The following is a 14,112-nucleotide window of genomic DNA, read 5'->3' as shown; positions in this document are numbered from 1 at the left end:
CCAAAAGTGTACAGAAGCCCCAGGTTTCTCATTTATTATTTACTCTGAGCAAATTAAAAAAGTCATGCAAGTATACTTGGTCTTCATGTTAGAATAGACATTCCAGAAGACCTAGCATCCTGGGCTGGAAATACTTCAGACCTACTATGAGAAGGAACTGTGAGACACTTTTGCCTAATTTTGGGCCTGTACAGGCATATGAATGTTACACACCCAGACTGTAGATGGGCTTATCAAAAGCCAAAAATCTTTAATCCAGTTTACAAGTCAGTGTGTTACCCTTGAATTTGGACACAGACTTTATTACTTTCTCCAAAGCATTACACTTCTGTTTTGCAGAAAGTTTGTTTTCTGTTGCTCTCAAATGAATGCCAAACTTGAAATTAATAATATGGTACTTGAGTATGGTGATGCTTTTTATTTAGTCTTACGAAAACATGAGAAAGTAGAGATAATGCAAGATATGATACCATTATCCTACATGTCTCTTCAGTAAATCTAATTTGCTCTCATTTTTTCTTAATTGGTGTACCATAATTAGAAAGTATTTTCAATAATTACAGTTAATTAAAATATTGAGGGAGTCCACTGATTTGTGTGTGTATATATATAAAAGCACAACAATTTCAGAATAAGTCATATTTCTTAAAGTTACCTGATCTCCCCATTCATTGATAAATGGCATATTGATATCATCAATAAAAACAGTCATTTTTCTGCCTCCAGGAGGTCCATAAGTATTTCCAATGCGTTTGTCCACATAACTCTCTATTGCCCTCTAAAAATTAATGAAAGTTTTTGGTTTGCATCTAAAGCAACAATATTTAAAATGTATTATTAAAAAATGCGTTACTGCTTTCTGCTATAACACTTATCCAGTGGTTTCCTCTTTTTGTTGTTTTGTCTTTAATTCATTATTAGTTTTGTCTTTAATTCATTATTAAGGAACCCTATTCCCCCTGTTCCTCATACTCATTCCTACGTAATTCCCTGGCCTTAGGACTGCAACTCACCTCTGGCTACCAAAGAAGTTTTTTTAAACATTTTCAAACTTGGACATTATTTAATTATTAGTATTGAAGCTAATTATTATCATGGAGTCAGCAAACAAAAATGACCTTAACTTTAGTATGATACCCTACGTCTGTATGAAATATTACATCTTCTTGTGAATTGTATTTCAGTTTTCAAACACATCAAGACTAATGCAAGAGAAATTGCTAAAAGGAAATTAACAGATCAGAAGTTGCGAATTTTGTTGCACATCTTGTTTTCTCTTTTGCTTCTCAAATCAGTAAGAAACAGTGGGAACATAGCACACACAATTTGAGAAATGAAGGATTAATCAAAACTGTATTAATTATGGGCAAGTTAGAATATCAACAAGCAGAAATAATATTTTCATTATCTACAGCATAATTTTTATAAATACTGGACTTATTTAGAAACTTTTTAAGAATCTCCTTTCCAAAGGGTAGCTCTGGAAAGGAATGGAATCTACTTTCAGACGCTTTGCCATGCACTGTCTGAAAATTACGATTGCTTTGGATTTCCCCTAGCTAAGCTCAGTTCTTTTATATTTGCAGTACAACTGCAGACCATATATAGGCAATTTAAAAAAAAACATTCCTTTTACAATGATTTCCCAGGTATGTTGTAAGCCAAGTAATGCAGTATTTTAACATTTTGGTGGCAATAATCTTTTAAGACTGAGTTTTGAATTAAATAAGGAGGAGAATGCAATAGACAAGACATTGAAATACATCTTCAAAGCTCTACAGTCTTTCTAAAGGTACTTGGAACATAAACAATGGCAAAATAAATACCTTACAAGACAGTAGCAAAATTCTTCCTTAGAGAAATAATTTTTTAGTTTTACAAGCATAAATGCCACCCTATATGAGGAATGTGGCATATGCTGTCATAAAAATAGAAGCATGAATAGCCTTTTTGAAACAGAAAGATACAAATTTTGTCTAATGCTTCTGCCCTGTCTTTTCACAACAGAAAATAATTATCTGAGTGTTCTAAGATAAGCACATATAGAACACTGTTAGCATTAATGTGCCACTTTGGCGATATGTGATTAAGGTGAAAAACAGAAACTGCTAAGAGAAAGTGATTATTTAAGAAATCAAGAACTTCGTAGCACATTTAACACATCCAAAATCATCCAGTCTTTCAAATATCATCAGAATGATGACTCAAAATGAAAAAGCTATTTTAAATGTGTCTTTCAAGTGTTTAGAAGTATTTCAAGTGATTTTCTGCTACATCTCTTGGAAATGAGCAGAGTGAGCTATGTATTCAGCTAGCTAGCTGAAAAGAAAGAGCATATCTTCTGGGGTATTACAGGACTGTAGCAGAGACAAGACACAGTAAGATCCTTCCACAGACTGTACCAGAGAGGACGAAGTCTGGGTTTTGTTTTCAAGACCGTAATGTTCTAGAGACCCATAATACACTGTGTAATGGACACTGAGACAGAGATACTGACTGTTCAGCTGATCTTGCATGCATGAAAGGATGCCTGGCTTATTCTGTCTCACAGTTTGACACAAACCACACCATGAGATCTTATGCATAACAGAAGAGCTCAGCAGATATTCCATTGGTTTGGAATTTTAAGAAATAGATGTTCAAGCCATTATTTTTCACCATTTTCTTAATAACATTTACATCATCTTTTCAAAAGAGACACTAGATTTTGGAATAGAGTTTGCAAGGCTTGCTCCATGAGCAGAGTTTTCAATCAAGAAATATTCCAAGATGATTTATCTTACTGGAGGACTGTCAGCATGAATTCATTGCTTTGAGTTTGTAATGAAGCCAATTCAACTTACAGGATCACATTCTAGCAAATTAGTAGTACTGAACCATAGCAAAGTGGCATAAATCATCCTTTCAATCACTTGAAAATATTATCTGTAGTATTTTTTTTCTATTTGTGTAGATTTTTAGCAGTTATATTGGGAAAGGGAAATCTCAACAAAGTTGTCATGCCAGGGGACCTTAAAGGTTGGATTTCTGAGACTGTAGTCCCTGCTGAGCTGAGGAAAAATAAGAGGATCTATGAGTTGAAATCTGGTTTTATTCAACAAAAATAAAATTTACAGTTATAAAAGACAAAATCAAGAAAAAAACTGAAGAAGTATAACCAAAAATTTTGGTTATTCTAAAATGAAAAGGAAAGGTCTTCAGCAAAAAATGGATTATTAGAATTCCACAGCAATCATAAATAGATATATCTCTATGTGTGACTATTTTTTATTCTGATCTGCAAAATTTATTTTTTGTGGAACATTCTGAAGTGTTTAAGTGAGTTAAGGAAAAAGAGGGAAAAGGTCCTTTAGACTTTATATCTAAATCGCTTCTTTTATGATCAGAATTAAGTACACTTTAAATACTTAGCAAGGAAATTTTATGCAGGAATTGCTTAAAATCTACATTTTTACCTGAAACATAAATGGTTCTGTGGCAGATGAAAAGCTTAAACATTTTGACAAATGTTCTTCTGGGTCATATTTCTTCAAATAGGCCTTAATCATGACTGTCTTTGCAGTTCCCTGTTCTCCTGTGAGCAAAACTGCCTGTAACAGATATTTACATCGCATAAGTACTGTCAAAACTTAAATACATATAACAGACCTTTTCTAGAGAAAGGGATACTTTCTGTGTCTACTTTTGAATGATACATTATTCTGTTAGGTTTTTTGTGTCTCCATATGCAGTGACACAGTTTGTGTTTTTCATCCCACCCAGATTCTCCAAGAACATTATTTACAGTCAAAAGAGAAAGGGTGAAATGGGAATGAACTTGAGGTTTTTCTTCCAGTTGCCTAACTTTGTCCACTTACCAACACAGTCACTACAGCAGTCTCTTGTAGTGGTTGACCCTGAAAAAGCTTTCTTTACTATGGAAAGTAGTCTGTGACATTTAATTTAAATATAAAATTCTGCTGTTTGATTTGGCTATAGGTATCCTTTGTGACACATGCTTGTAATAGAATTCCTTCTTCCCAGCACTGTCTTTAAATCAACAATACAGTATAGATTAGGTTTAGCTATATCCCCTCTCAAGCATATTACTAAAAGAGGTACTCTACAGGTCTGTAAAAACATGATGTAACAATAATTACAAATAAGAATAACAGACACTGAACTGTGTACAGAAGTCTTAGCTGACCCAGAAACATTTATAGCTTTGTGGTGAATGTTAGTAAAGTTGGGAAACAATTAGATTAATAAAAAGCCATTGCTTTCCACCTCTGGAAATGCAGTCCTTTTTGAAGCTCCTCTTATGTTTCTATATATTGTCTGAAATACCTGACCCAATCTTTTTCTCTAAAATGAATGTTTGAGGAGATACATAAAATTGATTTGCAGTGATATTATACCGCTCATGTCCCTTGTTAGAAAGGCCCATGAAACTCGTAGGAGAGGAAACAATTTAACTCTGGAATGTGTTTTATGCTCCGCTCACAAAAGGAACTGAGCAGCACACCTACTTAAAAGCAACAAAGGAAAATTACCTGTTTTCAAAGCTGGCAGTTATTCTTCAACTTTCCTCAAAAGAACACCATCCTTCCTTTAAGGAACAGTGGTCCCTATCCACCCCTCCTCCTAAACTGGAATTTTAAGTCTATTACCCAGGTTCTCCAACCTAATTACACTGACATAAACTGACCTAGCAAAAAAGGCCTTCTGGATCCTTAAAGAGTCCATGTGTCTTCTAACAGAAGTATGTTTTTCAGAATTTGAACCAAATTTGACCTGTGCTTTTTGTACTGAATTTCACTGCCTGCCTGCTCATGGACGTGCCTCTTTCTGTAAACAGCCATGCAGAAATATGAAATCAATGTGTTTTTTTCAGAATATTTTTAACAAGATGATTGCTCTTGCATAGGGCCTTTAGATCACTTAGGATATCAAGCTTTGACAATGCAGATTTTGGCCAAGGATGTTCACAGAACAGTTAGGAAATCTTAGAATTTTTCTCAAAATTTGTTTCCGCTTACTGATTGTGTTATTATCAGAAACAAACTCCCTTTTGATAAGAATATAATTATTCTGTCTCTTTATCACTGCAGTACATATGACAGCAGCATTTGATGCTTCTTATATGGTACTTTTTCCTCTTGCAACTCACGATATCTTAATGTATGCCTCACTATATATATTTGTATTTTTCAAAGAATTTTTACACTTCTCTGGCAGCTTATTCCTTATAATTAAAGGTGCAGAAAATTCTTGTTTCAAGCTGATATTTTTGATAGCAAGTATTTCATTTCAGTTTTCTCTTTACATTTAAATATATAATATTATAGACCTTTTTTTCTGGTTAATCTGTACACTAAGTATCATTTCCCTGAAAAAAAAATGTGTCAAGAAAGAAGAAAGTCTTTCCTCATTTCCTTATTGTCTTGGTAAAATCTGAATCTAAATCAGAAAGTTGCTGAACCAAAGGATTAATACTTCCTTCTTTTCTCTTAAGCCTTTTATAGAAATCACCAACTTAACATCATGAAAGTGAGCTAGATAAGAACCTTGCTCCCTTTTCTCATTTTCAGACACTTAAGACTCCTCCATTCTTTTTTTGTAGCTCAGATTTTCATCCTACCTTTTTGACAGATGGTATTATCTTAATTATTATATCCACCCCATAAAAGGAATTTAATCAGTTTGCAAAAGGTAGTATTTATTTATTTATGATTGTGGACACTAAAGTTGATAATGCAGATTTGACATGCTCAAATACTCCTGACTGACTAGATCCTGCTTTAAATTAATGCTCTCCAACAGATAGCCACAATGATACCACAAGATCTTATTCTTCATCCTGTTTTTGAACATCCAAATGAACAATTGACCATCATAGCACAGATGATAGTAAGAAACTCACAGAACCAACAAAGGAAGTCAGACCTGTAAAACACCACTTTGGTTTCATCTAGTGCATGTAATTCAGCTGTAGTTAGAAAGAAAGTTCATGCTGCTGTGATCTGATCCAGGGGAGAAAAAAAAATAATCTAGATATTTCTCTATCACAATTCAATATGCGATTAAATCAAACCTTACCAAATGAAAAAAAAATATGCTTGAAAACAAAGTTGACTGCTTCCTTGAAGGGGAACATTCTGATCAACAGCGAAGTACAGACAAGTCCAACTGCACACTGAATACTGAAACTTTTCAACTAAAGAAAGGAAGATATAAACTGTACACCACAGCAAAACTAAATTGTGGAAAATGCCAGGTTTTAGGGACTCTTTTTGGAAGATGCAAATGTTTGTTATTTCTATGGCAATGGTGGCCAAAAGAATGTACTTGGAAATACAACCCAAGGCATTAATGTACAAAGATTAATAATGTGTTTCCAAATACAAAGATTTTGTGTGTTTTCATAATCTGTGTCAGATACATCAAAGACACAGACACATACCTCTGGAACAGTTTCATCAAACCAAATCAACAAGTTTTCTGTCCAAATCCTAGAATTTTACAGAAAAAAAGAGGTTCCAGCACTGGCTCATGCGCTTGTGGTATTTCTGATATTGCCTCCAGCTCAGTAGGAGGAAGCCCATTGACTTCTGTTTCACAAGCTGACAGAGATTTCCATAGGAAGTTTCCAGCGTTATTAAGAGCACTGTGCTAAAGCAAAACATGTATTTTCCAGATCTTCCTCTGCTTGAAAATAGGCCTATATATGTTTTAATAACTATTGTTTAATGTGGCCTGAGTCAAAAGCCATGACACCAGATTGTTCCTTACTAGTTAAAGCTATATGAGGAATGTTCTCTCCAATATGTAAATTATGAATGCACCTGGCAAGCAATGACTAAAGAGAGAATATGGAGAATGACTGCAACCCCCAGTTACTTTAAGTTTCTATTTATTTCGTATAGTAGGTATATACTTAAATAAATAATCTTGTACTTACTTTCTGTTGTTTTGCAATTGTGTTTATTAAAAACTGAGTTCTGACATTATCAACATTTGGAACAAGAATAGATGCATAGTCTGGGACATGATCTGTTGGATAAACGTATTCCTGAACTCTTTTACTCCAGTGCTCCCAGTCACCTGAAATGGCCAAAAAAAAGAGGAAAATATCTCACCATATTTTGATCATGTTCTTGTTAGAACACAAAAAAACAACTTAATCATAGAGCTAATGGGGGAAGTACTAGAAAGTATAAAAAAGGATAAATCTTCTCAAATCTAGATAAAACACATCTAACAAAGGATGTACTTAGTCATGAACTCTAATTAATCTACAATCCTACTGAATATACGCATATTTCTTGAAGTTATATATAGCTATCTAAATTAAAAAAAAACACAAACAAAACAACAAACAAACAAGCAAAAAAACCCAACCAAAAAGAATGTTTACTTAGAAACTCGTTCTCACACTGCTGGTGAAAAATTATAGGACATGGGAGTATGGATTGCGTATATGTACACTAAATTAACATGGCTGGCAAAAAAAATAATAACCTGACTTTTGATACAAGAGAAATAGATATATTCAAGTGAGAATATATTCTGAAAGAACAGCAAGATCTTTGTGACGTTGGTTGTGTGTGTGTTACTTAAGCTATAAATTCATTATGGAAAATACCTACACACTACTCAAAATAATATTCACAATATTCAAAATATCACGCTACTACAGTTTATAAAACTGTAAGATTTATTACTGATTATCAGGCATGGATAAATAATAATTATTAAGTGGAATTAAAATCAGATTATATTTTTAAACAAAAATATTATCTGTGAGAAAGTTAAAAACAAAATTAATATTAATTTAGACTAAATCAGCTTAAGCAGAAATTATCTAAAAATTGTAAGCTTGTTAGGTTCATAGGAAAGAAATGTGCAAGAATGAAATTAAAACCAAAAGAAATAAGAAAATGTTACCAATGAGTACTCTATCCCTTGTTTCTGAATTCTCACGTCTGCAGAGCCATTGCACACAGAATCCGTGTTACTACTACACTGTCATCAAAAATCTCCACTCATATGACTGTATAATAAGGACTAAAGGAATAATTTTAAATTTCAAAGAAGCTATAATCAATTTTAAAATGCCACTATAAAAAAGAATGTTAGCACTTTTACTTACCATAATCAGTAACATAAAACTCATACATTGTTTGACTGGTGCCAAGGGAGATTTCTGGTAAGTCTAATTTATTATCATGAGCTCTAATGAAGGCTTCAAGTTTATCTCTACTGTCCAACTCCAGAAGGGCACCCAAACTCCACATTATTGCAAAGCAGAACAATTTATGCAGATGAAATATACTTGACAAACCACCTTCTTCCTTTGATGGAATCAAACCCTCCAGAAGATTAATAGACTGAAAATACATTAAAATATCATGCATTAAGAATATATTACATAATATTTTTTTAATTTTATGCATAGGTGCACATGCATTATTTATATGTATTTAAACTTTAATTTCTAATTAGAAAACCAATACAGGGTATGAAGAATAACATAAAATTCAGAACTACAAACCCAAGAAAATGGGTTAAAGATATGTATAAAAAACTGGAAAAAAATTTAAAATTAAATTATGTAAGTAACTTGATCATCAACTGTCCTTTAAAATTGTGACTATATAATAAATATTATTTAAGAGCTAGGGTATCAGAACAGCTTTTCAAGGGATTTTATAACATTTAGTCAGATATTCAGAACTCCAAAAGTAGGTGGGGCCTATCCATCTCTTTCCATCTTTAACCATGGAAGAATTTTCCACATCTGTCTATTGTATTCATCTCAATTACAGTCAATTAAAGTATCTATCACATTAACTTCCATTTTGTGTTTTTAAAAATAGATTACAATATCCTATTTTATGATTGCTTCACTCTATGATTCTAAGGAACTAGATTCCATATTCCAGAAATCTAGTAACTTGCTAGCTACAATTTTGTGATGTCACTCATGAAACCAGATGTTTGAATGTCTTAGATAACGTCACTAATATTCCCTTTTCTATACAAGGCAGTGTCAAGGACTTTGCTTCAAAATATGTTTTTTGACAGTGAAGTAGATTTTCAATCAGCTCTTGGAATTAGTGTTCATGCTGCCTTGGATCTCATACTTAAAGTAAGAAGTAATGCAGTAGGATATACTTTCAATGTAGCCTAAAGGACTTAGAACACTTCTGATTACTTTAAAGTTCAGTATAAAGAGAAATATTAGATGTCACAACATTACAATAATGTCACTTCTTTTCTTTAGAGGACAATAGAATTATTTATTTCCAGGACAGGCTGTGTCCCAGCTTATCTGAACAAAATCTTTTTTCTCCCTCAAATACAAGCTCAAGTCCAAAATTTCCCATGATCCTCTGGGTCTTAGCAATGTTCTGTAACAAGTTTTTTAAGAAAGAAAATGGAAAAAAATTAAACTGACTTATAAACACACATAAACGTTTGCCACAAATCAGATCAAAACTTCAGCTTCCCCAGCATCTCATCTGCAATAGTGAGCAAAATTGGACCCTTAGAGAAGAGTAAAAACAAAGAAAAAACTCTTTCAGCTTGTGGTGGTACTAGGGGTAGTACTTCCTGCTGGTAATCTCTTCCGAGTGGGGTTTTCTGAACCAAATACACTTTTCATGGGTTTAGAAATCCTCTACAGACTTTTCCATCCTGAAAATATCAAGACTGGTCTTGAACCTACACAAACTTTTATCACCTATAACACTGTCTGGCAAGATGTTCTGTAGGTTTGCTATTCATGGCTCTGAACAGTTTGTTTTTTCCCCTGTGTGAACCCCTTTATGCTTATCTACACTGAATTTCAATTCCCATTTTATTACCTGTTTATTGAGTCTCATAAAGTCTGCCTAGAGTTCTTCATGGTTAGCTGCTTTGTCCTTACTTCTCTAAATAATTTAGTATCATCAGTAAACTCCTTAAACTAAAAGTTTTCCAAATTGCTTATGAACATTTTGAACAGCATTGGTCCCAGCAAAAGTACCTTAGGATCAATGGTAACCTCTGTCCTTCCAAAGAACTTATGCTCCAGTAACACATTTCCTATCTTCTAATCAGTTATTTATCTAGAAATGAATCTCCTATCTTCTGCTATGACTGCTTAGCTTCCATGTAAATCTCTGGTAAAGAACTTTATTGAACACCTGTGTTCCTTCATGCAGACCATATCTATCAGATTTCCTTCAGCTACACATTTATTGACTTTTCCAATAGGCTTGTAAGGCAGGATAACTCTAAGAAAAACATGTGTTGAATCCCCTATGGTAAATTATATTTTTCTACCTAAGGAGGTGGACCAGAGGATAGTAAACAGAAAGTCAGTGGAAGTTATACAGAGGAAAGCAAAGGTGAGATCACTTTTTATATAAAACCATTATGAAGCTGTTGGAGATGGAAAAGCAGCTTAAATAGTGAATGCTAAGAAATGGCAGATAACTGGGTACATGTGAATGTTTGGTTGTACATCCAAAACTGAACTTTGTAAGTCAAATACAAGTCTGCTATCTGCTATACGCAACAGATTTGAGATGGTTATACATTTTGAAAACACCTGACCTACAAAAAAGCAGGACATCCTGAACCCCACAATTGATAAAGAGATACAGAAAGGAACCAGCAGTCAGGGGGCTGATAAGGTACAGTGCTTCTGCACAGAGACCATTTATGGCAAAACCAGGATCTTAAAAGGAGAGGTGGTGTGGAAGAGTTTCCAAAAGAAGTGGTCTTATGGAAAAAACGGGGCCCAGAAATAATTTGGTGAACATTCTTGTTAGAGGAAAGATCCAGGAAATGGGGGAAGATCCTTGAAATCAGACGTATGTAGACAAATGCAGAATGTTGTCAAGAAACCTTGTCAATTAATGCCCAATCCTGGTAGCTGCAAGCAGCTGCACAGCACAGAAACCAACATGACTTTCTGCCCTACTTCACCACACCAAGAATAAAATCCTTGATGGGAGAAGAAATCAAGACTAAGTGAATATAACACTGGAGGCGGGGGAAGCAAGTGAGGAAGGGAATCTGTGCAATGATCAAGTAGGGTAAAAGTTCTGGTCTCACAGGTTCTTAGGTAAGCCCCAGAATGGAGATCCACTAAGGGTTAATTATACTGTAAATAAAAAGGAACTTGCTAGAGATTTTCATTCACAGGACGAAACATTCAATAAAGGTTAAATCAGGAAAATATTTCCCTGACCAAACAGAGTAGAACACTGACTTGCTCACACTTCCTAATAAGCCCTAATCAAAAATAACATAGAAACTTCTAGTCCCAGGAAAAGTCTTCCATGAAGATAACATCAATTCAGTCAGAGGTTTCACAGATAACAGAAGTAGAAGAAAAAAAATATCTTTCTGTAAAAATTTTGTGTATAGCATGTCCATCCTGTTTATCATCATAATTGGAAAGTTACATACTTTCTGCCTGTGGACTTCAATTCTATAGATATCCTAATTCCGTTTAATACTGCACAGCTAATCTTTGCAGCATTTACTGTGAACATTATTTGCAGCAATATTTTCAAACTGTTGAAAATCTGAAACTAAATCCCTAATAAATAGTAAAGAAATACTGGGTGCAAATTGAGTATTATTAAATTGAAGTCTTATTCAAAATATTACCTTGTCTAGCCTCTTATTCAAAGGCACCACTGGATTTGTTATGAGCATGTGAGTATAAAACAGATTACATGGACAAACAGAAATTCTGGTGACTTAGAAACTGCAGATGACAACAAACTTATTAACAAATCATCTGGAGACATGCAGCATAGGACTGAGTCTTGCAAAATCTGCCAAAAATGTAATGTTATTATTAATAATTCACTGATGAAGTTTGGACTCCATTCAAGGTAGAATTCCAGTTGATAGAAGGAGACAGGCAAAAATAACTACATTGACCTTGAAGACCTGACTGACACAATCACAGCTATCACATCTGGAGACAGAAAGATAATTAGAATTATTCTTCACACTCGCTGCTGACCCTACCTGTAGGGTTAGACTGACCCTTACCACAATTTGTTTAATATTGAAAGAAGTGGAATGAGACCACTAGCTTATCAAACATATGCTTCTGAAAATTTAATGAAGCCTGCAAATTCCAGTCATCAGAACACTAGCCTACATAGAAAGCAATAAAGAGAAGTAAAATTTTCTTCTGCACATCTGTAACAGTTCCTCTTATAGTGCCTTAGAAACAAATACTCAGTTGGAGGTTTTCTTTGTCAGGAAAAAATCTTTTCAAATTAAATTTTGTTGATGTCAGATGTTCTATTTGCTATTTCTACATGCTTACTATAGTCAGTCACCTCATACAGACTTGCACAGTATTGTTTTACCTGCATAATGTAGTTACATTCCAGAAGCTCCATTTTTGGATTAAGGTTTAGTTTCATATATGTATATGCTGGTTCAAAGATTCTATCATACAAACTTTTTAAAACTTCAGCTTCTTGAGAAGAACGTTTTTTCAGCCATGCCTGAAAAACATCCACAATATTTTTCTGTATGAAATGTATAATGTAAAGTTAGGAGTACCCAGAAATGATCATCTTACTTGCAATATTGGTCTCCAGCCAAGGGTAGAAGAACTGATGTAGACCATGCCCATTCGAGAAACTGTTGCTGGAGAGGCATTCTCAATGTTGTGGACCTCAAATAATAGTTTACATGTAGGAGACATAGGAATTCTATCTCCATTTGCTAGAGTGAGGGTTTTGTTATCATCCAAAACTGAATTTAGATTCTCAATCCAGATTGCATCTACAGGACCATCTAAAATCAGAAACACATTTTCACCTGAAAAAATAATCAGAGATACAGTTCATATCACCGTGCTGAAAAAGCAAGAAAATAAGTTTACAAAAGATGGTCTAGAACTTAAATAACATATAAAAATGTATTTTATTTATTGTAATTTCTGCCATCTCCATGGATGCTTATTACTGTAGAAATTGCATACTTGAGTAACTATTTTTGAAACAATTAGCAGCAAATGAGGGCACAAGTATATCTTTATAATGTTGGAAATCTTTGGTGAGATTACCTTGGATGGCTGCCTCACAGACACTGCACCACTGTTTCCCTCCCCCTCAACAGGACAGAGGGAGGAAATAAGGTGAAAATGCTTGTGAGTTGAGGTAAAGACAGATCACTTATCAATTACTGTCACAGGCAAAACAGACTCAGTTAAATTAATTTATTGCAAATTAACATAGACTTCGATGACGAGAAACAAACACAAAAAACTAAACCACTTTTCCCCCACCTCATTTCTTTTTCCAGACTCGGCTTCTTCCTCCCCAACCTAATCTAATTCCTCCTTCCTCCCTGCATCCCATCCTCCTTAACAGCACAGGGTGAATGGGGAATTCAGCATTTTATTGCTAAAATAAAGGTTTTTTGGGCCACTAAACAAAAGCCACTGAATATTCACATAACAGGATGGTAGTTAAGTTAATGAAAACTATCATCACTCATCAACTCTGAAAATCTAGCTGCTTTTCTGTTGTTTTGAAACATAAATATAGATGAAAATGCCTAAATTTTGGCTATCAAATTTTACAATTCTGGCTTTGTTTTAAATATAGAAGTTTCCCAATAGAGAAAATTCAACTTTCTATAAAAAAGAACCTCCTTCTAGGAATGTTCCCTACAATAATTCCTGTTCTTTAATATAAATGTTCTTTTTCAGATACAAATGTATCACTGTGAAAATGAATTTCAGTATCCCAATCCTAAAATACTGAAATATATACATGGGTAATCAATGTATGAAAAACCATGGGAAACAACCCACTATCTTAAAACCAGTGCAATTAGTACAAGTAAATCCAAATTATACTTCAACAGCTTCCAAAAAACACATCTTTACTGTAGAAATGAAGTACTAGAAAATGAACAATTTTTTTAATGATGTACTACTGAAATAATAAATTTTTAAACTGTTGCCTTTTCTTGAGGATTGAACTGTAACCTCATCCATGCTCTCTCAAGGGGGAACTTCACTACATTTGCAAATTCAAGATGCTTTTTTCAACATATCATTCAAGAGGTATGTTTACGATACTGTAAAGAAAGTATTTA

At 33.9% G+C, this 14,112-nt stretch overlaps 1 protein-coding gene across 1 annotated transcript in view; it reads right to left on the bottom strand.

The window, feature by feature from the left end:
- Window positions 1–14,112, bottom strand: part of DNAH8 (dynein axonemal heavy chain 8) — a 146,280-nt gene that overhangs the window by 66,681 nt on the left and 65,487 nt on the right. Inside the window, exons 48-53 of the mRNA XM_080408689.1 lie at window positions 12,584–12,825; window positions 12,366–12,506; window positions 8,132–8,369; window positions 6,941–7,083; window positions 3,456–3,590; window positions 656–778 (exon numbers count right to left, since the gene is read on the bottom strand). Of these exons, the coding sequence (XP_080264815.1) occupies window positions 656–778; window positions 3,456–3,590; window positions 6,941–7,083; window positions 8,132–8,369; window positions 12,366–12,506; window positions 12,584–12,825 (1,022 nt within the window). The remainder of the gene's footprint in view (window positions 1–655; window positions 779–3,455; window positions 3,591–6,940; window positions 7,084–8,131; window positions 8,370–12,365; window positions 12,507–12,583; window positions 12,826–14,112) is intronic.

The sequence above is a fragment of the Falco punctatus genome (assembly GCF_963210335.1).
Source record: "Falco punctatus genome assembly, chromosome: 12".
Taxonomy (NCBI): Eukaryota; Metazoa; Chordata; class Aves; order Falconiformes; family Falconidae; genus Falco; species Falco punctatus.
Note: the sequence above shows the minus strand (reverse complement) of the source record. Positions and strands in the feature narration are given on the sequence as shown.